Source organism: Equus quagga, chromosome 3 (genome assembly GCF_021613505.1).
Source record: "Equus quagga isolate Etosha38 chromosome 3, UCLA_HA_Equagga_1.0, whole genome shotgun sequence".
NCBI classification, from domain to species: Eukaryota; Metazoa; Chordata; class Mammalia; order Perissodactyla; family Equidae; genus Equus; species Equus quagga.
The window spans coordinates 20002392-20027773 of record NC_060269.1 but is presented as its reverse complement, the minus strand read 5'-3'; the positions used below and the strand labels follow the sequence as shown (position 1 = coordinate 20027773).

General features: G+C 37.6%; 1 protein-coding gene across 8 annotated transcripts in view; it reads right to left on the bottom strand.

Annotated features, from left to right (window-relative positions):
• Positions 1–19617: 19617 nt before the first annotated feature.
• Positions 19618–25382, bottom strand: part of LARP1B (La ribonucleoprotein 1B) — a 132155-nt gene continuing 126390 nt past the window's right edge. For 2 of the 8 annotated variants that reach the window (XM_046656669.1, XM_046656670.1), the window contains exons 17-19: positions 23257–23366; positions 22417–22544; positions 20195–20837 (exon numbers count right to left, since the gene is read on the bottom strand). In XM_046656669.1, coding sequence (XP_046512625.1) covers positions 20613–20837; positions 22417–22544; positions 23257–23366 — 463 coding nt within the window. In that variant the 3' untranslated portion in view covers positions 20195–20612. Of the gene's footprint in view, positions 20838–22416; positions 22545–23256; positions 23367–25382 lie in introns of all 8 variants that reach the window. The other 6 variants (XM_046656671.1, XM_046656676.1, XM_046656668.1 and 3 more) reach the window with 6 other exon arrangements.

Genomic DNA, 25382 nt, shown 5'->3' with positions numbered 1-25382 from the left:
GAGATAAGCCCCTCCCATCACCTGGAACATATATATTACCACCTTTAGTAGCGTCCATTAGTCTTTGAGTCTTGGCTTGCATTTACTAAAGATGGTGACTCACCAGAGATGCAAGCAGTCGTTGGCAACGTTACCATACTCTGGCTGTCCTATTTCTCCCTTCTTCCAGTAACTTGAGATGCTATCTCACCACCTTGAATGAAGCTGCATGTGTGTCTAAAGGCAAGGAGAGACGAATGAATGGCATGAGTGAAGCGGATGTTTACACTGTGGATCTGCTTCCTTTTGAAGTTCCCTTTCGAGGGCATGTCCTCCTTTGGACCCAAAAAGGATCAGGAACTGCTACCACCACATCTCATGCTGTTGGCATCCTTCCCCAGAGGAAGTGAAAGGGCAATCGGAGAGGGGTAAAGGGAGAATGAGTGAGGGCGCTTCTCCAATCTTCCCAACATTACCCTCAGGCTGCTCCTTAAGTGGACTCCCTTGTAGACACAGGGCCTGGCACAAAGCTGGCGTTCAGCAAATGTTTGCTCATTAAAGGAATGAATCCATTAAACTTTTACTTGCCACAGCAGGACAAAGCATATTTCACATTTTAAAAAAGTGGGGGAGGGGGCTCTGTAATATCAACATCTATTTATGTCTCTCTCTCCCCCCCTGTCTTAGATCCTCACCCTGTTGCATGAGGTCTTAGGAGTAGAAACAGAATCTTATCTATCTTTGTGTCTCTGGCCCAAGGATAGTATCTGTTCGTAAATATGAATGAATGGATGAATGAATTTAGCTAAATTAGGTATGTCCTAAAGCAACGCTTACTCTTTAGATTAGTTCCAGAAACACAAACGCCCAGAGGGGGCTCCAAAGGGCATGCCACCTGAAGTAAAGATCACTCCAGCTTCTTTCAGGGCAAACCCACCTTTATGAGACTGGGTCGGAACTAGTCAGCTTGTGAATCTTTTAGGAAGTGGGGAACCAAGGCAGATGTGCCTGGGGCATTTTGACATTTTGCCATCCACAAAGCTGGGAAGTACCCCTCATTCTTAACCAGATGGTATACGAGCTAATGTTTCTTCCCAGTCACATGTCTGAGCTGATGCAATTGTGTTCCAGAGGTTATAAGAGAAAAGTTGCTGGCAATCACATCTGAAAGAGCCAATGCCTTGTTTCTGTTTATGTGGCAAAGGTTTTCACAACAATCAGCCTTCTCAAGAACTATACACACAGCTTGCCTGACCAGGCCCCAGTGGGAGACAGGGCACGAGCCATGGTCAGGCAGAAAACACTGTTTGCACTCTGAGAATAACATCACAGTCAGCACACTCGCCAGGGTGCACAGAGGATGACAAACATATACTGTGCCTTGAAAGAAGAACAGAAATCTGAGTCCTGGTGAGAGTATTCAAGTGGATCCCCAGGCTAAATGAATGGTGTGTTTCATCATTCAAAAGCAGCTAGTAAAGGAATAGGATGGAACATTCCAGGGGGCCCAGCAAGGATATTGAACTTTTCATTTCTACAAATGGTACTATAAATGTGTCAGTTACGAGTCAGGATGAAATAAAATGGTGTACTATCAGATGATTGCTTCCTTTGCGTACCACACCTTGCAGGCTCACATTTATCCAACTCAGTTGGCAGAAAGGAAGTCAGCAGCAGATTATGGGATCCAAAACCAACCCATAAACAAGATCTCAGTCCCCAGAGAATCCTGGGAAGGACAAGGCTCATCTGATTTGTTAGGGCAGAAAACAAGGCAAGTCCAAGAAAGGAAAGGAGCCAAAAGAGCATTTTTCAAATGAATTCCCCTGCTTCCATTCCTAGGAGCATAGACTTTTACTTTCCTGGTGAGATCACAAGAACTGAGTGTGTAAACTCCAAACTCTTAGGCATTGATTCTTCAGAGGATGTTACAAACACCAGCCCCATTTCATTCTGGATGTGGTATTTAAACTAATGACATTCAAAATTTTTCTCCAAACTGGCTTCATTTCTGAACATGAACTTTGCAGTCACCAGGACTGCCCTTGCAGTTAAGTTCAGCCTTATCATGCTGAAATGAACCATGTACTGTGAACTTCACATAAAGAAGAGAGAATTTCACAAAAGTCTTACCGATTTTTAGGCCTTAGATAAAGTATGGCCCTAGGCTACTCAAAAGTCATACTCTTTATTTGTCCCCTCATACAAAGCAGGGCCTAAATTTATGGGGCTCTGAAAATGGGTTTCTTACTTGGGCATCCACCAGGACATTGAAGCAGCCAAAAAATAACTCATGGGAGAGAGTCAGTCAGACACCCTCTCTGGAAGTTCTCAGTCTTTCTGGAACATTTCTCACAAAAATGTGAAAACTTTGTTCACAACAGCCCCCTTGCAACCACATGGAGCAGGTACATATTCGAACTATGTACTCAAGAATACAATATATAGAACTTCGTCCCTTTTCTACAACCCAACTCAATCTCTATTCTGAACTTGCATTTCCCTTTGCGATGGATGTAAAATGGCTCCAAATTCTTTGTAGCTCCTCACATCAAGAAGTGAAATCTATTTGCCCACCCCTTGAAGCTGGACTGGGCCTGTGACTTGCTTTGACCAACAGAATGCAGTAGAAATGCCACGTGACTTCTGAGCCTGGCCTTAAGAGGCACCCCAGCTTCTGCTTTTATCCTCTTGGAAAGCTTCCATCATTGTGCAAAGAAAACCAGGATGAAAGACTTGTGGAGAAAGAGGCCCAGCCCTCCCACCTGAGGCACCAGACGTGTGAGTGAGGCCATCTTGGGTGGTCCAGCCCTCGGCAATCCCCGGATAACTGCAGCTGCATGAGCAACCCCAGGCAAGCATGACAGAAGAGCCACTCCAGCTGAGCCCTGACACAGCATTGCCTTCCCATAGAAACTGTGAGCAAATGAACGATGGTTTTTTGAGCCATTAACTTTTAAGTTGATTTGTTATGCAGCCATGGATAACTGATACACCCCTGGTGGTTGATAACGTAATCTTAGTCAATTCCAGAAAAGTGAGTTTGGTTTTTAATCAATTCAGAATTTCCTCATCCATGGCCTTCTCCTTGAGGTGGCATCTGAAGTTTCACACAGCTCCTATATCTAAGATCTGAACAATGTATTTAATAAGCTCAAGCCATTATATAAAACTCTACATAAAACAGAGAATACACTTTCTTTTCAAGAACAAATGAAAAATTTACAAAAATACTTCATGCGTTAGGTCAAATGACAGTCCAAATAATTCTGAAGGATTGCTCTACAAACTAAATTATCTTCCTATGATAAAATAAATTTAGTGGTCAGCAACCAAAAGATAGCTTTTTTAAGTCCCATATGTTTAGAAACTGAAGATATTACTAAATATAAGGATTTCAAGTGATAATGGAAACACTATATGCCAAAATCTATGAGATTCACTTATGCAATACTTAGAAGGAAATTTATAGCTTTAAATAAATTTTTAGGAAATAAGAAATATTAAAATGAATTATCTAGATCTTTAAGCTAGTTTGGTTTGTGCTTTCTGGAAGATGTAATCAAAAGTATACTCATGATGCTGGGCCCTTAGTTTTTATAAAGGTTGTCATCCCGGATCCCATCCTTGATTGATTTTGAAAGTCTACAGATCTTCTCTTATACAACTACAGAGAATATCTGAATGTCAGGCCAGGCAAAATTTTAGGTATTGAATTCTCTCCTGCTCAGCTTTTTGAAAAATTTCAGCTTTATTGAGGCATAATTGACATATAAAATGGTAAGATATTTAAAATATCCATCCTGGTGATTTGATATATGTAGACATTGGGAAAGGATTGCCTCCATCTAGTTAATTACCACATCCATCAGGCTCCTGCTCAACTTTGATCAAAAGTCCAACTGAAGAAAATATGCAAGGAATCCATCTTGAAGGACGTAGTTACTCCAGGTCTTTAGATAGCTCACTTTGATTCCCTGGATTATCACAGAGTTGCATAGGAAATCTATTGTCTTCCTTCACATGACCTTTCTGAATTGTGTATACTGTTATACCTTTGGTTTACATGGAAGAATGGTAGAAGAAAATACAGATAGAACCTACTATTGTGTTTATTGAGGAATGTTGTTAAAGATGTCCCTGTGTCACTTGATGCCCACATATGAAAACCCATACAAATGTCTTATAGACCTAAATAACAAGAAAAGGTTTCTTTTTCCTAAGAAACTGAGTTGTTATTGTTTCGATGGAATATGAAGTTTTAACCCATCACGTTTCTCTTTTTACCCTGGCTATTAAGCAGCTCAAAAAAATACTTGCAGTCCACTTTTAATAACCATACACTTACTCTGTGACCTATAAATCTATATGCTCTCCTAGCTTTAAACCTTTTGTTTTTTAAATTTCCATTTAGCATAACGTCAAAATTCTTGTAAATTATCTCGATTCCATTATAGAATGAAGTAGGGAAGTATAAATTAAAAATACAAAAAAATTGATATTTCGGGGAATCCTTGAACTAGAATGTAATCTTCATATAATGCCATCCATATGGTCTTTCAAGCTAGCAAGTTATATCTGACAGTTAGTTTTCACTCCACTTAGTGCTTTTTGGTTTTCAGGACAAGAATATTATCCACCAAGGTGTCTTATCTGACTGGTCTCAGGCTCTTTAGAGGCTGTCAGTGGGGTGAATGACAGGCATCTTAACATCAGGTGTTTCTTGCAACCTCTGTGAACATTTGATCAGGGGTAACCTGAGGGGGAGCCGGGAAGGAAGATAGCTCTCCCTGGGGGGCCCATGCCCCTCCCCCACCTACACTGGATAGCTCTTTTGCACATAGCAATCCTTCTCCGGGTGTCAGAATGTTCTTAATCTTATTATAAATCAGATCATTTTGATAACTGCTCCTCTCAAGGAAAATGAGATTCACCAAATTTAGATAAGTCAAACCGGAATTACTCTTTCTAGACAGACACTTAACGGTGTTAGAGTGTGATTTAAAGTCTTATAATTGTATAGAATCTCTCACAAGAAAAGTATTGGACTTTCTGTGCTTTGTTTTGTTTTTAAATGTGTGAAAGTTCACTTCCATTGCTTAAAAATAACAAAAACATTTTGGTGTCTCCTCCTGACTTCCTGGGCCCGAAATATAGAAGCTAGTTCCTTTCCTCTCTCCCCTTTTTATTAGTCACTAAATCACAAAATGTATGCTTCCTGGAGAAATCTTTGATGTTTCTTGACTTAACGGATTTGGAGTGGCAGGAGGAGGGCGTTACAGACAGGAAGAAGAGCAAAGGCGTATGGGGGACTCGGGACGGTCCCCTGAGAACACTGTGCCAGTGGTGTGGGGAACATTAAAAAGGCATGTTTAGCAAGTTAAAATAACAATGAGATACCACTCCACACCTATTAGAATGGTCAAACTGCAGAACACTGTCAACAGCTAAAGCTCGTGAGGATGTGGAGCAACAGGAGCTGTCATTCATTGCTGGTGGGGATGCAAAATGGTACAGCCACTTTGGAAGACAGTTTGGCAGTTTCTCACAAAACTAAACACACCGTTACCATTACAATCCAGCAATTATGATCCTTGGTACGTACCTAAAGGAGTGGAAAACATGTCCAAACAAAAACCTGCAGATGGATGTTTATAGCAGCTTTATTTATAATTGCCAAAATCTGGAACCAACCAAGATGTCCTTTGGTAGGTGAATGGATAAATAAACTGTGGTACATCCAGGCAATGGAATTTATTTAGCACTAAAAGTAAATGAGCTACCAAGCCATGAAAAGACACGGAAGAACCTCATATGCATATTACTAAGTGAAAGAAGCCAATCTGAAAGGCTGCATACTGCATGATTCCAACTATATGACACGTGGAACAGGCAGAACTACGGAGGCCGTAAAAAGATCGGTGGCAGCCAGGTTTGAGGGGAGGGATGAATAGGTGGAGCACAGAGGATTTTTAGGCAGTGAAAATACTCTATATGATACTATAATGATGGATACATGTCATCATACATCTGTCCAACTCATAGAATGTACACCAAGAGTGAACCCGAATGTAAACTATGGACTTTGGGTGATTATGATGTATCACTGTAGGGTCATCCTTGGTAAAAAATGTACCATTCTGGTGAGTGATGTTGATAATAGGGGAAGCTGTGCCTCTGAGCCGGCAGGGGGCATATGGGAAAGCTCTGTACCTTCCTCTCAATTTTACTGTAAACCTAAAACTTCTCTAGAAAAACAATGTCTTTTTACTTTTTAAAAAGGCACATTTGGAAAGCTTCCGGAAAATCCTCTGGAAGGGTACCCAGGAAATGAATGAGGGAACTGGAAAGACAGGTAGGGAGGAAGACTTTTCTCCATATACAGATGTGAATTTTGAGCCATGTGAATGTAATGTCTATTCTAAAAAGAAATAAAATTATTTTTGAAATATATTACGATTCCAATTTGGAAGGCCTAAATGCTAAGGAGTTTCTTTTCGCAACACTGAACACATGATTAAAGTGGTATTTACGAAAGGAGGGTCTGGAATCAGAGGACAGGCTAGGGAAGGGTAGGAGGGACTGGAGGCTTCTCTGGACACTTTGAAATCAGAGGCCTAAACTTTTATTTATAGCCCTGGCTAGCGGCTTGCACCTAACAGGCTCTGACATCCGTTGTGGCTGTTATTGCTGTGGTGAATGATGATAACGTCAAGGATGGTGAGGGCTTGTGGTTAATGGTGATGATAATGTGGATGATGGTTGAGAGCTCGTAGTTAATGGTGATGATAATGTTGACGATGGTGAGGGCAGTGAGGGCGATGATACCGTTTGGTATGGTAGGGATGCAGGAAGCTTTCGGAGTCATTCACTCGGAGATGACAGTGGACATTCATCCTATCTACTCCTCTTTATCCTGCCTTCCATTCTGACAACCATTGCTCAAGGTGAGAGTGCTTATCTTGCTGCTGATTTTCATTTCTTTCTAGTCTATAGGATCCTTTACACAGTGATGTCACCTATCTCCTCCAAAGATCCATCTCTTTCCCAGAATGCCACAGTGAGTCCCAAAGGCTGCTTAAATCAAAACTTCTCACTGGTTGTTTTCCCTCCCTAAACTCTCTTTTCTCCCTTAATACAACACAACAGCCCCTGACCCTCCACTCCAGTGGGGAAGCTGCCTGTCCTTTAAATGCGGTTATTACAGGAATCCTTGCCCATCCTTTCTGCCATGCTTTTCATCTCAAAATTCTGCTCAAGCAGCACCTTCACTCAAAAAACATTGTGTCACATACTTTTTTAAATCCTGCCAAAAACAATGAATAAAATAGAGTCTTTGTTACTGAGAAACTCACAAACGGTGGAGGAGTATGAGAACAATCCTTAGTGAACAACCCACTATAGTCCAGAGTGCTTTAAAACCGCCTCCCGTAGGAGCAGAGAGGACAGAGCAGTCAAAGAATAATTCAAACACCTTAGGTACATTCAGAATTTTCCAGTTCAAAAAATGCTTTTTAACCCTCACAACAAGACTGTGAGGGGATGCTCTTCCAGTTCTTAACCAGAAAAGTTGAGATCGACAAAATAAGAGTATGAGTTTTGGAGGTGACGGGCTGGGTTTTAAATTCTGGCTCTTCTACTCATTGGGTAAGTTCTTGAGCGAGTTATTAAGCTAAGATTCAGTTTCCTTACACGAAACATTAGGTTAGTAACAGTACCTACCACACAGGATTGCCACGGGGATGAAATGAAAAAAGCGTATTAAAGCTTTCTCACAGAGTCTGGTAAATAAGGAGTACTCAATATTCTTTTGCTCTTTTCTCTCTTCTTATTCCACAGCCTCTCCGTGAAGCTGTCTCCAACTCACTCCTCTTGGTTTGAGCCACTCAAGTCCTGTCCCCCTCTTTCCAACTGGCTTTTTGATAATTTTCTGAGAAATTGTTTCTGTTTCTCTCTGTCTGTAAACCAGCTAGTTCATAGTGTTTTGTTTTATGTTCCAATTTTTTTTTTCCAGGAAGATCAGCCCTGAGCTAACATCTGCCGCCAATCCTCCTCTTTTTGCTAAGGAAGACTGGCCCTGAGCTAACATCCATGCCCATCTTCTTCTACTTTATACGTGGGATGCCTGCCACAGCATGGCTGGACAAGCGGTGCCATGTCCGCCCCCAGGATCTGAACCAGCGAACCCCGGGTCGCCAAAGTGGAACATTAGAACTTAACTGCTGCGCCACCAGGCTGGCCCCTTCCAATTTTTTTATAGTGGTAAAATACATGCACCATAAAAATTTACTATTTTAACTATTTTTAAATGTACAATTCAATGGCACTAAGTACGTTCACAATATTGTGCAACTATTTCCAAAACTTTTTCATCAACCCAAACAGAAACCCTGTACCCACTAAGCGATAACTCCCTATTCCCCCTCCTCCCAGCCCCTGGTAACTTCTGTTTTAGTTTGTTTCTATGAATTTGCCTATTGTAGGTACATCATATGGGTGGAATCATACAATACTTGTCGTTTCGTGTCCGGCTTCTTTCAGTCAGCGTAATGTTTTCAAAGTTCATCCATGCTGGAAGCATGTATCAGATCTCCATTTCTCTTTCTGGCTAAATAATAGACCGCTGTATGGATAAACCACGTTTTATCCATTTATCAATCAATGGACATTTGAGTTGTTCCCACCTTTCAGCTATTATGAACAATGTTACTATGAACATTGGTGAACAAGAATCTGTTGGAGTCCTTGTTTTCAATTCTTTTAGGTATATACCCAGGAGGAGAATACTGGGTCGTATGGTAATTCTATGTTTAACACTTTGAGGAACCGCCATACTGTTTGCCACAGTGGTTGCACAAGGGTTCTAATTTCTCCACATCCTAACACTTGTTATTTTCTGTTGTTTTTTTTATTTTTTTATTTTTTTTAAAGATTTTATTTTTTTCCATTTTCTCCCCAAAGTCCCCCAGTACATAGTTGTATATTCTTCATTGTGGGTCCTTCTAGTTGTGGCATGTGGGATGCCACCTCAGCGTGGTTTGATGAGCAGTGCCATGTCTGCACCCAGGATTCGAACCAATGAAACACTGGGCCGCCTGCAGTGGAGCGGAACTTAACCACTCGGCCACGGGGCCAGCCCATTTTTTATTTTTATAATAGCCATCCTAATGGGTATGGTGTCTCACTGTGGTTTTGATTTGCATTTCCATAATGACTAATGATGTTGATCATCTTTTCATGTGTTTATTGGCCATTCGTATCTATGCTTTGGTGAAATATCTATTCAATTATTTCATCCATTTTTGAATTGGGGTTTTTGTTGAGTTGTAACTTTTTATATATTCTGGACATTAATCCTGTATCAGATATATGATTTGCAAAAATTTCTCCCATTCTGTTAGTTATATTTTCATTCTCTTTACAGTGTCATTTGATGCACAGAAGTTCTTAATTTTGATGAAGTCCAATTTATCTACTTTTTCTTTTGTTGCTTATGCTTTTGGTGTCATACTCAAGAAACCATTGTCAAATCCAAGGTCACAAAGATTTTCCCCTGTATTTTCTTCTAAGAGTTTCATGGTTTTAGTTCTTAAATTTAGGTCTTTGGTCCATTCCAAGTTAATTTTTGTATATGGTATAAATACCAAATTCATTCTTTTGCATGTGGATATCCAGTTTTCCCAGCAGCATTTGTTGAAAGATGATCCTTTCCCCATTAAATTGTCTTGGCACCCCTGTTGAAGATTGACTGTATATGTGAGCGTTTATTTCTAGGCTCTCTATCCTATTCCATTGGTCAATATGACTATTTGTGTGCCAGTATCACACTGTTTTGATTATTGTAGCTTTGTGGTACGTTCTGAAATTGGTGTGTCTTCCAACTTTGTTCTTCTTTTTCAAGATTGTTTATGTAGTCCATCATTTTTGTGCAAGTGTACTTGCATATGTGGTGGATGCATTCAATAGAAAAAGGGGGAAACTCAAAATGCATACTAGCTTATAGTTCTTCACCTCTGGCAAGGTCCCAATCAATGTCTTTTTAGTCAGGCTGGCCACTCTGCACTCCTAGAGGTATAGTGCACCCTGTGGTCACATTATGGATAAATGGTCACGGTGTATGGTACTGTAATTAAGGGATGCATGGAAACCCCATCAGGGTACTATATTGGACAGACTACTTCTTAAGGAGACAAGAATCAGGGTTCTAGTTCAAACTCTGCACTTAAAAGCAGTGATCCTTAAGAAGTATCTTACCACTCTAGGGCTCAGTTTACTTAATAATTTTCATCAATCTATAAAATGAGATTATACACCTGCCCTGCATACCTCACAGGGATATACTAAGGCTCAAGTGGCATAAAGGGTGTGGTAGTGCTTGGTATACAGTGAAGCACTCTAACATGGACACTATTATCATTCGCATGAGTACTGGTCATCCACCTTGCCAGAGATATGAAGCTCATTATTTGGTCAGATCCTTGATAACTGTTAAGTAGGATTCTGGTCCTAGAAGTTCACAGATCCTCCAATGTTCCTCAATAAAGTTTGTCCAGTTTTAGTCAACAGCTTTTTTAACCATCACATTTCATGTCAACAACCAAGAGGAATTAGTGCTCTGTAATTGACTGCTTTAGTCCTTCTATTTCATACAGGCAAGTGTGAGGATGCCATGAGAAATGTGGAAGCCTGTGGGAGATGAAACTCACAGGCATCTGGGAAAATTTCTCATTCTATCTCCTGAACCTGAAAGGAAATATACTATTGCTTATTCATTTATGAGATTGCCTTTGGCTGGTTAAATAGCAATGGCTAGTCACAACAGGGGGCCTTTTTAAAAAGACAAAACAAGCGAAAACAACAAAAGCCCTCCCTATTAGCTGTTGGTTTCACTTATAAGCAATTGCCAAGACTCTGGCAGCAAGTCGTTTTGGGGCCCTCTTGACAAGATTCACACACAATCCACAGAAGGTAGAGAGAAATCTCCTCATCTCTGCATGTTAATTAAGGAGGACAGATGGCCCTGTGATTATTCAACCATATGTAGGTCAAGACTAAATGAATTAATAAGCAACTTAATTCTCAGCCGCCTCCAAGAGCTTATGGGGCATCTACGAACAAACAATTGCCATAGTATCCTGGGAAACAGGAGACGGGAGCAGGGAGAGAGATTAAATTTCCCTCTTTGTGCACTAAGTTCCCCAGCCTGGGAAGGGACATCACAGGCCCTCTACCACACATTGTCTTCTATATTGTATTTGGGTTGTTGAAATGCATCAAAAGTTATAAATCTTAGTTTCCCACATATAAATTGCATAACTACTGCTCAATCAGAGTCCTTTTTTTTGAAGTTAAGCTTTCCGTAATTAATCACTTTAGGACTGAAAAGCAAAGGTAGTAGAGCCTAGAGCCATAAGGAAAAATGTCACAAGACAGGAAACACAAGCTGGGGGCCAAAGGAGGGGTGGGAGAACAAGTTCTGAAAAGGCTCAGAGGAGCAGGAGTGTGTCGGAGCAGGGGCAGAGCTTGATCTGGACCTGAAAAGGCAAATGGACACCAATTGGAGGAAAAAAGGACCACAAAAATTGTGTGCAAAAGGCAGGAAGCTATGCAAGGCACGCAAGGGATGGTAATCTCCACTCCTCCACGTGTGAGTGACTGTGAGACTGGGAGGGAACTTAGCTGCCTATTCAGCTCCTGTCTCCTTCCTCTTACCAGGCGGCACTTCCTGACCGGTTTGCCCTCTTCATCTCCTAAATGGTGAGCCCTTGCTTCTGAGGAGAGGCCTGCACTTGTCCAGTGGTCTCTGGATGAGCAAGTTTAATTTTCTGAGCAAAGGGGTGAGTATTAAACCCAGTTGTCAAATCCAGCATTAGTGGTAGTAGATATTTTGCTCCCCTTCTGTCTAGTTCCTGGGTATATGTGAATTGGTTTGGAGCACTGAAGGGGAAGAAAAGGAGGATAATTTATTATTTCCTGCTTAAAATTTCGACATTCAAAAGTCTGGAAAAGATAAACATGGAGCTGCCGTACTCTGTCTTCACAGCAAAACCAAAAGGGGTTGTTAAGATGAATCAACAGTAATAAATCTTAATTTCTCAGGCTTGTAAAGCTTAGGAAAATTTAAAAAAATATTTTAAAAAATATACATATAGCACAAAATTCAAAAGGAATAGGGTAAAAAGTCTTCCTCCTAACCAAGCCCCCCTTACCCAGTTCTCCTCCCCACAGGCAACCGCTGCTATTACTTTCTTATCCATCTTTCTAGGGCTATTCTATTCGTATACAAGCAGATACGTGTATTTTTTTAACCAAAAGGTGGAATTCCAGACACAGTGCTACGTGCCTTGCTTTTTTCATTTACCATATCTTGGAGACTATTCCTTAAGGAATATCCCAATATTCCTATCAACTCTCAAGTTGTCAGTCCTTCATGAAATCCACTATATGGCCATACTATAACTATTACTCAGTCTCTTATTGATGGATATTCAAGTTGTCTGTAATCTTAGGCTATTAAAAGTAATGTTTTCATGACTCTAATACTATGTACATCTTTGCACATGTGTGCAAAGATTATATTTGTAGGTAAATTCCTGGAAGTGGAATTGCTAGGTCAAATGGTAAACAAACTTAAAATTTTGGAAGGTATTACTAAATTTTCAATAATAGAGCTTTTGTGTCAATTTATATCCCCAAGAACATTGGCTAACGTTTTTCAAAATATGCTTCTCTTGTGACTTTCTCTGATCTCTTCCTAAATGCAAGAACTCTAGTGGTAAATCTGAATTTTAAGGTAGCTAATGAAGTAATAGAAAAGTCAGGTGACATCATGTACTGTTTTATCTAAATTTGCCCTGTGTACCAGGCACGAATTTTGCAGTTCCACAGCCCTCCTCAGCTTCTGTTCCAGCCATGGCCACTAGCATTCTTCTGCTGTCCCAATAGGTACACACTGTAATCAGAGGTATTAGGTAAAGAGATTGCCAAACTTAATGTCTTGAATTCTCTCAGAGATTTCAAAGAATTATAAAGGCAACAAACACAGGTGGCAGTTGACCTACTTAATTCTCTGGTATCCCTTTGGAGCTACTTAAAATAGAAGTCACGTGGAACACAAGGGCGGAAATTCACAAAGTACATGCTATTTACAGTACATATAAAATAATTACACCAACTTAAAAGCAATCTTTCGAGTAACTTTATAATTTAAGAGCTATTTTAATTGCATGGTAGACTAGAACCAATGTAAGCTAAAGCAAACTTATGCTTCCTTCTCATCTTTCCTTCACATACAGCCTTGCCATCCTTCCTGGTATCCTCCCAAATAAGTCCCCTTCAGTACCATTTTGCCGTGTAACAGAGCTTCCTCCTTTGGTTCATGATCTAAAATTATCCGTTCTCTCCCGAATCAAGTTCTTTCCCCTCTGTACCTAATTTTCCATTCACTCTGAGAAATAAGGGATTTGATGAATTAATTTTCATCTGAGTGGCGAATTTTTTTCCCTCCTATAAGTACTTCATTTTTAATAGCAAGAGCAGGTTAGTGCAGAGAGTAAGTAATTTACATGTATTTTCATTACAACATTGGAATAGAGTAAGGGCCAATGGGTTAAGCTAACATGCCCAGCGACACAGCAGAACCAGAATTTGGATGTAGAGCCACTTAACTCAAAAGTCTGCACTTTTCCCACTCCCATCAGTCTTCAAAGAGTTTTGCTTGAAAATCCCCTAAAATAACTTCCATAAACTCATGTATCCCTCACAAAGTTTTAAGTTGTTTAGGGTCTTCTAAAATTTTTCATTTTAATAGTTCCAAAAGTCATAATTTCCAGCATATTATAAATACTGACACATAAAATTACTCACTTTTTAAGTGAATCCAATGAAACCCAAATGTAACAGTTAAATCCATTTTTTAAAATGTATGAGCAAGCTCTTCTTTAACATTTAGAAAACATACACCTTTCCTTTTTCCCCTTGAACCTGTATTTCCATTCCATTTTCTCGAGATTTTTATCCTAATACATTTTAAAGTTTGAAAGTCTTACTGATCATCACATACATATCTACAACAAAAATTGTTTATAATTAAAGATTTTATTTTCCTCTAACCATAAGTGGTTCTAGTAAAATTTTTTCTTCTGGATTGAGTTATTATAAATATTAATACATAATTGAGCAAGACAACATATGTACATGTTTTGGTAGTTATTAAACATAGGTAGTAATTTTTTTATTATTAGTTAAGGTAATACTAGCTACCGTAACCGATGAACTCCAAATTCTTGATGGCTTAAAAAAATAAAGGACTATTTCGTGATCATTTAGAGTCCCAAAAGGAAGTAGGTGATGATTCAGGGACAGGTTCCTCCCATCGTGGGGTTCTGCTGTCTTCCACACGTGGCTTCCACATAGCCAAAGAAGGAAAGAGTGAGAATGGAGATGGCATACGGGCAGGTCTGGAAGCTGTGCCCTGACCTCCTCCGCCTTTCAATGCCCAGAATCAGTGATATTGGCAAACCTGAAACAGCAGGAGGCTGGGCATGCAGTCTAGCAGTGCGCGCCAGGAAGGAGAAATGGACTGGACAAACAGCTCAACAAGCCCCCTCACAAGTTTTATTGGAAATGCATGTCTGGAGAAGAATCATGATGCAACTTTTTAAAGAAATCTAATGAAAGAGAACGTTTTAGTCTGCTAAAAACAAATCTGACACCTACTTTTAAAATACATGTTGTAAATAGGAAGTAGAAAAATTTTAAAACATTTTATCAGATGAAATAAGATGAGGACTGACAGTAACTGTAACATACATTTGGTATGATTTGATGAAAACACAAACTCTCAGTGAATAATGCAATAAATGCCAACCAAAAATACACAAAGCCTTACCCTTAACAGAAATATTTATAAAGAAGAGAAATTCAGCAAGTCTTAAGAGTTTATGAGGGCTCAACGAATCGTTAAAGGTTTCACTTTTGTGTGGCCTATAATGACTTTCACATCTAGTGTAATATTTGGGATGGGTAAGAGCAATGCCTTTCTTTAATAAAGTGGGAAAAAGACTATTAGGAACTCGAGCAGCTTATCAGATAAATCAATTTTAGGAAAGAGTATTTATGAAAGTTGAGAATCTGGAAAGTGGTTCCTTTAAAATGATCTATGCCTATGCAAATTCATCTGAAGGTATTTAAGTACTCCTGGGCATAGCCCCAATTTGAGAACCACTGCATTAGACCATACTACCTTGACAACCCAAAGGAGTTTCTAAAAGCGTGTTTTTTATAAACTCTTGAGATATTTTGATGCTTCCCTTGGTCCTTAGACTATATACTCTGGTTCATGCAAAAGAAAGTGAGTGGCAGTGGGGAGGTCACTGGAGTGTCATTGAGTCTGGGAGAGGCTGTGGGTCACGGAAAGGCAGATTCTCACATCCTGCTCAGGGACTGGATATTTACGAGGAGGCAAAAGTAATAGATTGCAGTGATGCTGTGAAAACATGAGCAAAACTGTTAACTGAATAACAAGTGGAAAGAACTAAAAGTGAGCTATTACGATAGTTCAGATTCATGACCTGGTGACCGCTTCATGGAATCCATGCCCTTGTCATTCAGAGTCAGCTGAATCAGAAGTAGGATCTAAGCACCCTAGTACTTCTCACATGGAGGTAAGTGAGCCACCACAAGGGCAGAAAAGTGTTTATAACTTTATTATCTTAGGACAACAAAACAATTACAAGGCATCTGACTTTACTAATTAAAATGTTTTAAATAGATTAATTTCACATGAAGGTTTAAAATGATATTCATAGCCTATTGGAGAAAATACCTTTACATATCTGAATATAACTTGTCCAGTACTTGGTTCTAATAACAGCTAGTGTGCACTGAGTGCTTACCGCATACCAGAAACTGTGTTAAATGTTTTACATTTAATCTCTATAACACTATGAGGAAAGTGCAACTGTATAGATGAAGGACCGTAACTTAGTGAGGGGAGCCAGGATTCAAATCATGTTTTTAACAAATAAGCTGAATTTTCTCCAGAGCAGTGATTACTAAATTTATTGGGATCATAAATCCTGGTAGGAATCTGATAAAAGCTATGGACTATCTCCCCAAAAGAATGTAGTATATAAAATTCTACATACTAAATTTGGGGATCTTATGGACCCTCCCTCTCAAAGCCCTTCTAGTGACTCATCAAAAGTCACTGTCATCTTAGATTATACTCAAGGGCATTCAACCAGAAATCTAAAAATTTTAACATTAAACATCACCATACTATGATTATGGTTATGTTGTAATGAAGGTCAAAAGTATCTTAAAACACCCTGAGAAAGGTATGCAACTTTGTAGACTTGAAATACTACCTGGAAAAAACAAAAGCAAAATAATAAATAGTACATTTTGCATTTTTTATTGAAGTAAATATGTAAATTAGTAAAAACCATTCTATTAACCAAATCATGTTTTAATTGACCAAGCTAAAAACAGGCTCATTGTAAAGAATTCAGAAAACTGGTGAAAGAGTATAAACCCAGAGGTGCTTCCTGTTAATTAACCACGTGGCATATTTCCTTCAAGCTTTTTAAAGACTAGCATATCATTATTTCTGAATAGTATAGTATCTTCAGTTGACAATAACCCTAAGTAGTAGAAAATTTCTAAGTGTATTCTGAATAAAATGTTCAGTTTATTTTCTATTTTACCTTATCTAATTCTGGGAAAACATTTAAACAGATGAATAATTTTGTTCCCTGATCAATTTACCCCCAAAAAGGATTTGCCATATAGCACTTAATGTATATATTTAAATATTCCACTAGACCATTCATTACTGCAGAGGATGTGCATGATACAGAAACTTTACAGCCTTAACTACAAGAATCTAAACTTGATTTTATAATAGTTAACAATCACTGTAGTCGAGTTTTAGAGTCAGTGTTCATGTGTTTCACTATTTCAAGCTGTTAAAGAACAGTCTGGCTAAGACGAAGAGCTTTGGGTCTGGAGCCAGAACATTGGAGTTCCAATCCCTGGTCAGCCATTCAACTAGCTGTGTGATAACAAATTTGTTCTAGTTATAAGAGTAACATCTAGTTTTAAGTTTCTCATGTTTCGGGCAGGATCCATTCACTAACTTGCTGTGTGATTTAACTATACAGCTTAGGTTAGCCAGACATGTAAACAGGTGTATCTTACAATTTTCTCGCCTTGTTTGCATCTCGAGGGTTAATCACAAATAATGCTAATAAAGTACTTCAAAGTTTTCAATGAAAGGACAAAAAAAAGAAATAGTATTTTCCTCTTTAACCATAAACAAATCTTAATGCTGTTACTGTATTTATTTACTAATAACTAAGCACAGTTTGGCATTGCCCTAACAAGGTAATCATGAGTTGTTGAGACACTTATGACTATTAGGAATGCAAAACTAATTGACATAATTATATATCACCACAAGATGGAGTGAGAGTTCTCCAAAACGTACACACACACACACACACACACACACACTCTGCTGTCAAAAGACTACAGATCCGACTTATTCCATTCTGCCATCTAGTGGTGATATAATTAGGTATTACTCTATTGGATCAGTCTCCCATGCAAGAATAAAATAAAAATAAGCAGTTTCATGAGAGCTAAGAAATTAGTTGAAAGACAAGATTAAGAACAGAAAGGAAAGTGGTAATATCATTAATATAATGGCAAGGAAAAGCATGAGAGAATATCAGAGCGGAGTCCCAAACTGACAAAACAAGTTTTAAAAAATAAAATCTATTTTAAAACTAAAATATCTATTTTAAAACATAACCTTCTTCCTTGATTCCTTTTAGTATAAAGAATTCCAAAGATGACTTCAACTATTCCTTTAAAAGACAAGTAGTTTGGATTTAAACATTTTTAACATTGCCTTTTTTATTTAAAAAAAAAAATACTGTGCAAAACCGTAAAGAAGGAATTATCTAAGGTCTCTAAGGACTTACATAAATTTTGGGTAGGGCTATTTAGATTTATAGTTAATGTTATTTTCATTGAACAATGCTTTTATTTGCTTGAGTTTTACATTTGAAATTTCCTTATAGTGGCATAATTGTTTTAAATTTTACCCAAAAAATGTACATACCATGTCAAACATACATACACAAAATTAGAAAGTAAAGGGTTAATATTCTTGGTAAGTAAAAAAGCTCTACAAATCAATCAGAAAAAGATAATCACTCCAAAAAGAAAACATAAAGGATATGATCAAGCCATCCACAAATAATATAGTTAATAAACAATAAAAATTATCACTCATTAGTAACCTGGTTTAAATGATGATGTTAATAATGATCTTAAAATAATATTTTTTGCTTTCCAATCTATCAAAGAGAAAGATTTATTATAATCAGTGAGGTGAGGACGTAGAAAAGCAGATGCTGTTGGTGAAAGTATAAATTGTGTGACCATTCTAGAGTTTGTTAAATGGGAATACGTTTTTACTTAGAATTTCAATTTCTAGGAGTTTATGCTAGGCAACAAATACACAAATTTATACACAAAGACTTATCCATAGTAATATTATTAATTAAATTGTTGTTTACAACAGCTCAAACCTGGCCACATGCTAAAGTTCAACAATAAGCGATCAGCTAAATACACCACGGCTCATCCATACGCTGGAATACTACGTAACTTGTAAAAGTCATGGTGCAGAGATATTAAGGACATCAGAAAATGCTTACCTCTACTACGTGAAAAAGCAGATTATAACACTGAATGTACAGCATGATACCAATTTTGTTTTTTTGGTTTTTAAAAGGTACTTTATTTTCTTCATTGTCCTTTTCTAAATTTCCCAGTGCACATGTATTACTTTTATAATCAAAATAAGATGATAAAATTACTAATTTATTACACATCACAAAACTCTTGATTACTGTATTTTCATATAAAATGGATGATTTTCCAGTCAAATTTACACTTCCATATTTAGGTAAGGAGAAATAATCTTAGGTTAAATCCAAGTTTCAGATGTATGTCTTCACAACACAAAAAGGATATTGAGAAAAATTTTTAGATCATTTCAAAAGCCCACTTAAAGCTAATAAGCATAGTTTGGAAATTTCTCACTGAAAGGCCAGAACTACACATCCAATTAAGACAACATTTAAAGTTTATTATTCTAATCCATTAGTTGTTTTGCATTATCTTTCCAAGATCTTTAAGTAAAATTTATTTCCTGAATATTCAAAGGTGACTATTTCTGAAAATTAAAACCTCAAAATGACCCCAAAATATTAAATATTATAAAGCTGCAGATTATCATTTATGCATAGGAAATACCCTACTGAAAATCTCTTTACTGATGAATAGCCCATTTATTCAAAGAAAATTATATATATTTCAATGTTGTCATTCTAAAAGAACAAGACATTAAAAAGAAAATAATAAATTTAGTGTATTAAACTACCTGCTTCTGCCAATACAAGAAAATATATGTGCTAAATAAAAATGGTTATAAGTTTATAACCGAAACTTCATTCACAAAATATAATGGTCCCCTACTAGCAGAATTTGAATATTATAGCTTTTCAACTATATTCTAAACAAAAATAATTAAAAATCAATTCAAATAATTTAAAATAAGTGCTTTATTTTTTTTAAATTCCCACAAAAACTGAAACTATCATTTACACCAGTCACAATAGCAATAAAAATTAGAAATCAATCTGCTATAACTCTCAAAAACACTTATGAGCATAAAACAAAACTAAAAGAAACAAAAAGAAAAAACTAAGTACCCCTTGTAAATTGAAGATAACCTGACTGACTGACATACCCACCTGCAGATGTACAAACAGCAGATGCAATCAAAACGGTGCAAGATTTAATGAATTTGGGACAATATTGCAACCAATCCCAACCCAGTTTTCAATTACTTGTGCAGGTTTATATAGAGTCACAAAAAGTAAATCTCTCCTAATACGTAACCAGCTGATGCCAATTCAGAAGACTCCACACCAACACAGTAACCATGGAAATCATGAGGTATGACTGGGGGAAAAAGCAAAACTCAGCATCCAAAGGGCATATACTTCAATATAACTGCAATATATTTCTACTTTTGTGTAAAAAAAAGTTTCCTTTAAACTAAACATCTAAAAGAAAAGAAAATGTATCATTTCATATTCTTTTTCAAAATTAAAAAAATATATACATAATCTTCCTTTGTTTTTGATAAGTTCAAATATGAATTGAGAGTGGGGAATTGGATTCTTTAAGAAAGCTCTATAGAAGGATGAATACAACCTACTATATCTTCTTTAAGAAGTATGAGCTGAAATGTTAGGCATTCCTTGTGTGGTTCTGCATATATTTAAGGAATGCTGTTCTTGTAACCAATGGCTTTGAAAAATACTGAGACCAAAATACGTTACTAGAGGATCTCTATGAAAGGTCACCAAAACCACCCTTGATCATGAAATCAGGGAAAATGTTTTTAGAATTTATCTTGCTAGAAAAAAACGCTACCATTTTCTTTCTTTTTCTTTTCTCTGATTATCACAATTAAACATCAGAAGATTCTTCCCAAACAAAGACTGGCGTAAACGTAGATTTCAAGGGCAAACCGCTTTCATGAGAGTCTATTTCTCAGGCCTTTCACCATCTGTTGCGGCAGCACTGTGCTGGTGCGAGTCGTCACTGGACTCCTGGGAAGTACCCGTTCGGGGAGAGAGTACTGGGACCTCAAGCTGATTAGCAGCGTTCAGTGGCTTTGTAGAGGAATTAGACGGAAGTCTATGACGGTTACTCTCCTCACCAGAAGTAGATGAATGTCTTTTTCTTCCAAATTCCTCACTAATAGGAGGCTGCAAATTATGAAAGACAACACAGCGATGATTTTACTATTTTTCTTCCCTTTAAAATCTAAGGACAGACTTTTCCAACAAAGAAGGAAACTATGTTGGTGCTCAGTAGATTTTATTAGTATAATGAAAACTTCACAGCAATTTAAGGTATTAAGTTTAAATTTTCTCCCCAACTAAATCAGCCTATAGTACTGGTCCATTCTTTCACTCAACACATGTTTATTAAGTTTCTCTTGCGTTTCAGGGCTTGAACTACATAGTAGGGCATAAGCTCAAGGCTGGCTTCCTTGCCTCCAAGAAAATGTTTCCGAGACGGTATTTTTCTCCTTTATTCGACTTCTGTCAACTGCAAAGCATTTATAACTCGAGTCTCCTCCTCAGCCCTAAACTCCTATCCTAGGCTTGCTTGAACGGTAATGTTTAAAAGATAAAGGAAAACAGCAGGGGGAAAAAGAGATACCGAGTCAAATAACCTTCAGCGTGTTTGAAGGTTTATCTAGGATTTCCAGGATAAGGAGACTGGAGAGCATTATTGATGGTACTAAATTTAAGCATTTTCGAACATAACTATCCATAAAGCCTGCAAATCCCCTCAGGCTGCAAGTAAGGAGGGGGCAGGCAGTGAAAAGGTATTCTGCATTAAAAAAAAAAGGTCACAGAGATTTGGGAGCCCAGAATTATACACCACCAGACTAATATTTTTATTTAGAGACAAGACCGTAACCTCCTTCTATCATCTTCCATTGTATTTAAAAGCGGAGGCCTGAATTCTTAGCTTCTGTTTAGGTAGGGCAAAAGTCCCTGTTAGAGAGCAGGGACGTCTCTGTGACAGAACTGGCTAGGCCACTCTAGAAACACAGCTCTTAACGCAGAGACACAGGCACTTCTCTTACCTCCAGCCCCAGGCCCTCAGACCCATCCACACAATACTACATGGCAAACAAAGTACTGTAGTACTAGGCAGAGATGGACCTCGCCTTCCTTTCACCTCTCTCTTTCCTGTTCTTTTTTCCTTATTTCTCTTTTCTCTTCTTCCTCCTTTTCCCTTATCTTCTTATGTTCCTCTCATTCTTTTTTTTAGTGCTTTCCTTTTCCTCTGGAAATAAAATTTTAAAGCCTACTCTTCTGTCCCTACGTATGCACATAACATTCTTGCCCTAATTTTATTATGTGGGAAAACCTAAATCCATGTTACATCAGCACGTTATGAAAATTATAGGATAAAAGTACATAAAAAGTGAAAAATTTTCAAACTGCTAGTGAGAAATTAATACATATCAACACAAAAGTTACCAAATCTATAAAATGTTTAGGAGCATATCAAAATTAAAGTTACCTGACAATTGTACTGTGGTTATGTAAGATGCTAACATTTTGGAAATCTGGTAAACAGAGTGTATGGGAATTCTCTGTACTATTTTTGCACCTGTTTTAAAGTTTGATTTCAAAATTGGTAAGTTAAATTTTCAAAATAAAAAGTTAAAAAGTAAAAATTGTAAAATCAAAGTTAAGAAAGTCACTGATAGCTCAAAAACAAAGGGTAATAAAAAGAATACAGAGGAAAGGACTTAAAACTTACATCAATACGGAAGTCTTCCAACCTCTTAAAGCTACAGAGATATTCCTGAAGTTTTGGGTCAACAGACTGTGTCTTAGATTGAGAATATTTTAGATATGCCCAAAACTTTTCTAATCCATACAGCTGACCTAATAACAAAGAAGAATATACGTGATAAATTATATAGAATTTTTAAATGATTCATATTGAACACAATCCTTCCAGCAATAAACCATTTATCTCCCAATATACACTTTATCTAGATCTTGAGAATAAGACAACGTAATGAATAATGATAGCTAACATTTATTGAGCATTTGCTATGTAACAGGTGTTAAGTTTCTTATTATATATTAAACTAATTTGAACCATATATAACCCTGTATACAGGTGCTCTTGTATATATTACTGATGAGTAAACTGAGGTTAACAAAGTTAAGTAACTTACTCAAGGTCACATAGTTACTAAGTAGAAGAAATGGAATTCAGATTTAGGGATCTAGCCTAGAGCCTGCGCTGTTACCCAGGTGCTATTCTGCCTTTCCAAGCATACCCGCTGATGTTGCATAGAATTTTCATGTAATGGAAAATCAGTGAGTAGTCATGTTTGTCAAGGGAATGATGACAAAACACAACTCCAACAAGGAAACACTTGGGAGTGGGTGTTTCCAACACCTCACAGGAAAGGCCTTCTTACTATACAGTGCTGGTGCACCACTCTTCATCAAGAACCATAATAGCGGCCTGAAGGTCTTAAATGTCTGCCCTGAAGGAAAAAAGTTATGAACTCCCTCCTTATTTACTGACAGACTCAGGTTTACAATTTCCAAATGGAATAAGGTTATTGTTTTGCTTTTTTACCAGATTCGTAGTCTTTTTTGGTTTCTTCTTGGAAATCCTTAAAAATTTCTTGTCTGAATTTTTTTTCCAGTCCATAACTATAAAACCTGAACAGACATTCTAAGCCATACCTGTGAAAAATAAAATGTTTACAATAAAATTTTTGCTATGACAAAGCAAACATCTCATCTTTAGCAGCACTGATACAGGCAAACATGGCACAAATAATCCCAAACAAAAAAATGTTTAAATGTATGTAATTTTTAGTACAGAGTTTTAGCTGAAGTGATAACTAGTAATCCACTGCTGGCTTTGACATTTTTGTTGACTCAGCCATAGCACCTCATGAAGGTACACTGGGAACCTGCAGAATGAGAGGCAGCCCCTAACAACTAGAGTTGGCTTTTTGGACAGACAGAGGATCTCTCCCCGGTATTTCCGAAGAACTGGTCAAGAGATTTAGTGACAAATTGGGAATGTTTTAGACTTTTCCCAGACCAAGGTTAATAACAGTGTGTCTGTGCATGGTATTAAATGCTCTTAAACATAATCTTACTCTAGAGAGACAAAGATCATACTCTTGTGCTCTGGACCCTAGCTGTAGTTGACTCGTTCAACTATAAAGGGATGAACCTAATTAAATGGCTCCTAAGAGATCCTTCCTGCTTTAGTTATAAATCCTTTTATAACCTATAAATTCTTTTATAACTTAGTTATAAATTCTTTTAGTTATTTTACCAAAAGAATTGTATTCAGTACATAAATCAGAAAACAAAGTTCCTTGTTTCCTCCCATAACCACCTAGAGAACCTGAGACATGTTTTAGACAGTGGATCAGCAAACTACATGGGCTCAGTCTTCAACTAATAGTGATGAGCAGAATCCATGAGAGTGGACAAGGTCAAGAGGACAGCAGTAAAAGGACCATGTGTAGCTCACTCAATTAAAACATGTTACAATTAAAAGATTCTTCAGTTAGAATCCTTAAGTGGTTCTGGGTGCCTCAGTGGAGCAGAGGCTACAATTTCCTCATTACTGGTAACATAATGTTGCCTGGCTGTTATTCCCAGAAAGAAGAGCGTGTGTGTCTGTGTGTCTTTTGTAACCAGCTTATTTACAAGATGGAGAGTGATGGTCTGTCCAGGAGAATAAATAGGTTTCTTGGCAAGAAACCAAGAGAAACATGTAGGCTACCAAACCACACATTAACCTGAGTTCTTTGCTCTGGTAGCCGTAAGCGACGCTATTCTTTGAGCTTGTATAACTGAAGGCTAAGGGGTGTAAGGACTAAAGGACCACCTGCTCCGATTGATAAATCTGCCTTGACACTCCTCTTATGGGATATTATATTGATTATTAGTGGTTCTCAACCTTGGCTACATATAAGAATCATCTGGGGAAATTCTAAAAAATACGATACCCAGGCCCCACTTCAAACCAATGAAATCAGAATCTTTGGGGGGTGAAGAAAGGAGGAGTCTTTCTTTCTTTCTGGAAAGCAGAACTGAGAACTTTGGTTTTTCTCAAGTAAATGACATTTTAGAAGAATGTTAGAATTCTTAGATTATTGGTAAAGGCCAAGAGACTACTATAATATTTAGATTTTTACTTTTATCTTTTAGCAAACTAATTCCAAAGACCGAAAGCATGACATTAATAATCTAACCCAAACATGCAGCTTAACTGCTGGAGTGAAGAACGGGCAAACGACCAGCCTTTCAGTTGTCATTTACTCACTTACCCCTCACTGTGAGATAGCTTAGATGAGTGGAAAACACAAAGGCTGAGAACCAGTAGGAACTATATTTGAATTCTAGGCTTGTAATTTTATCTCTGAAAGAGGGTATAATAATATCCTACTTTTCAAGAATAGATGATAGTTGTTAAGCACTCAGTCTAGAGCTGGCACATTGAAGACGTAATAAATGTTATTTCTCTCCTTCCTTCCTGAAACCATCTTACCGCTACTTTTAGACAATGAACATATGTAGCACTGATCTTCTTCCTAAATTACAATAACTATTTATTGAGCACTTACTATGTATCAGGAAATATGTTACGTTGTTTATATATTGCTTTGTCTAATCTTCACAATAACCCTATGAGGGTATCTACCATAATTTCCCCCACTTCATAGACAAGAACCT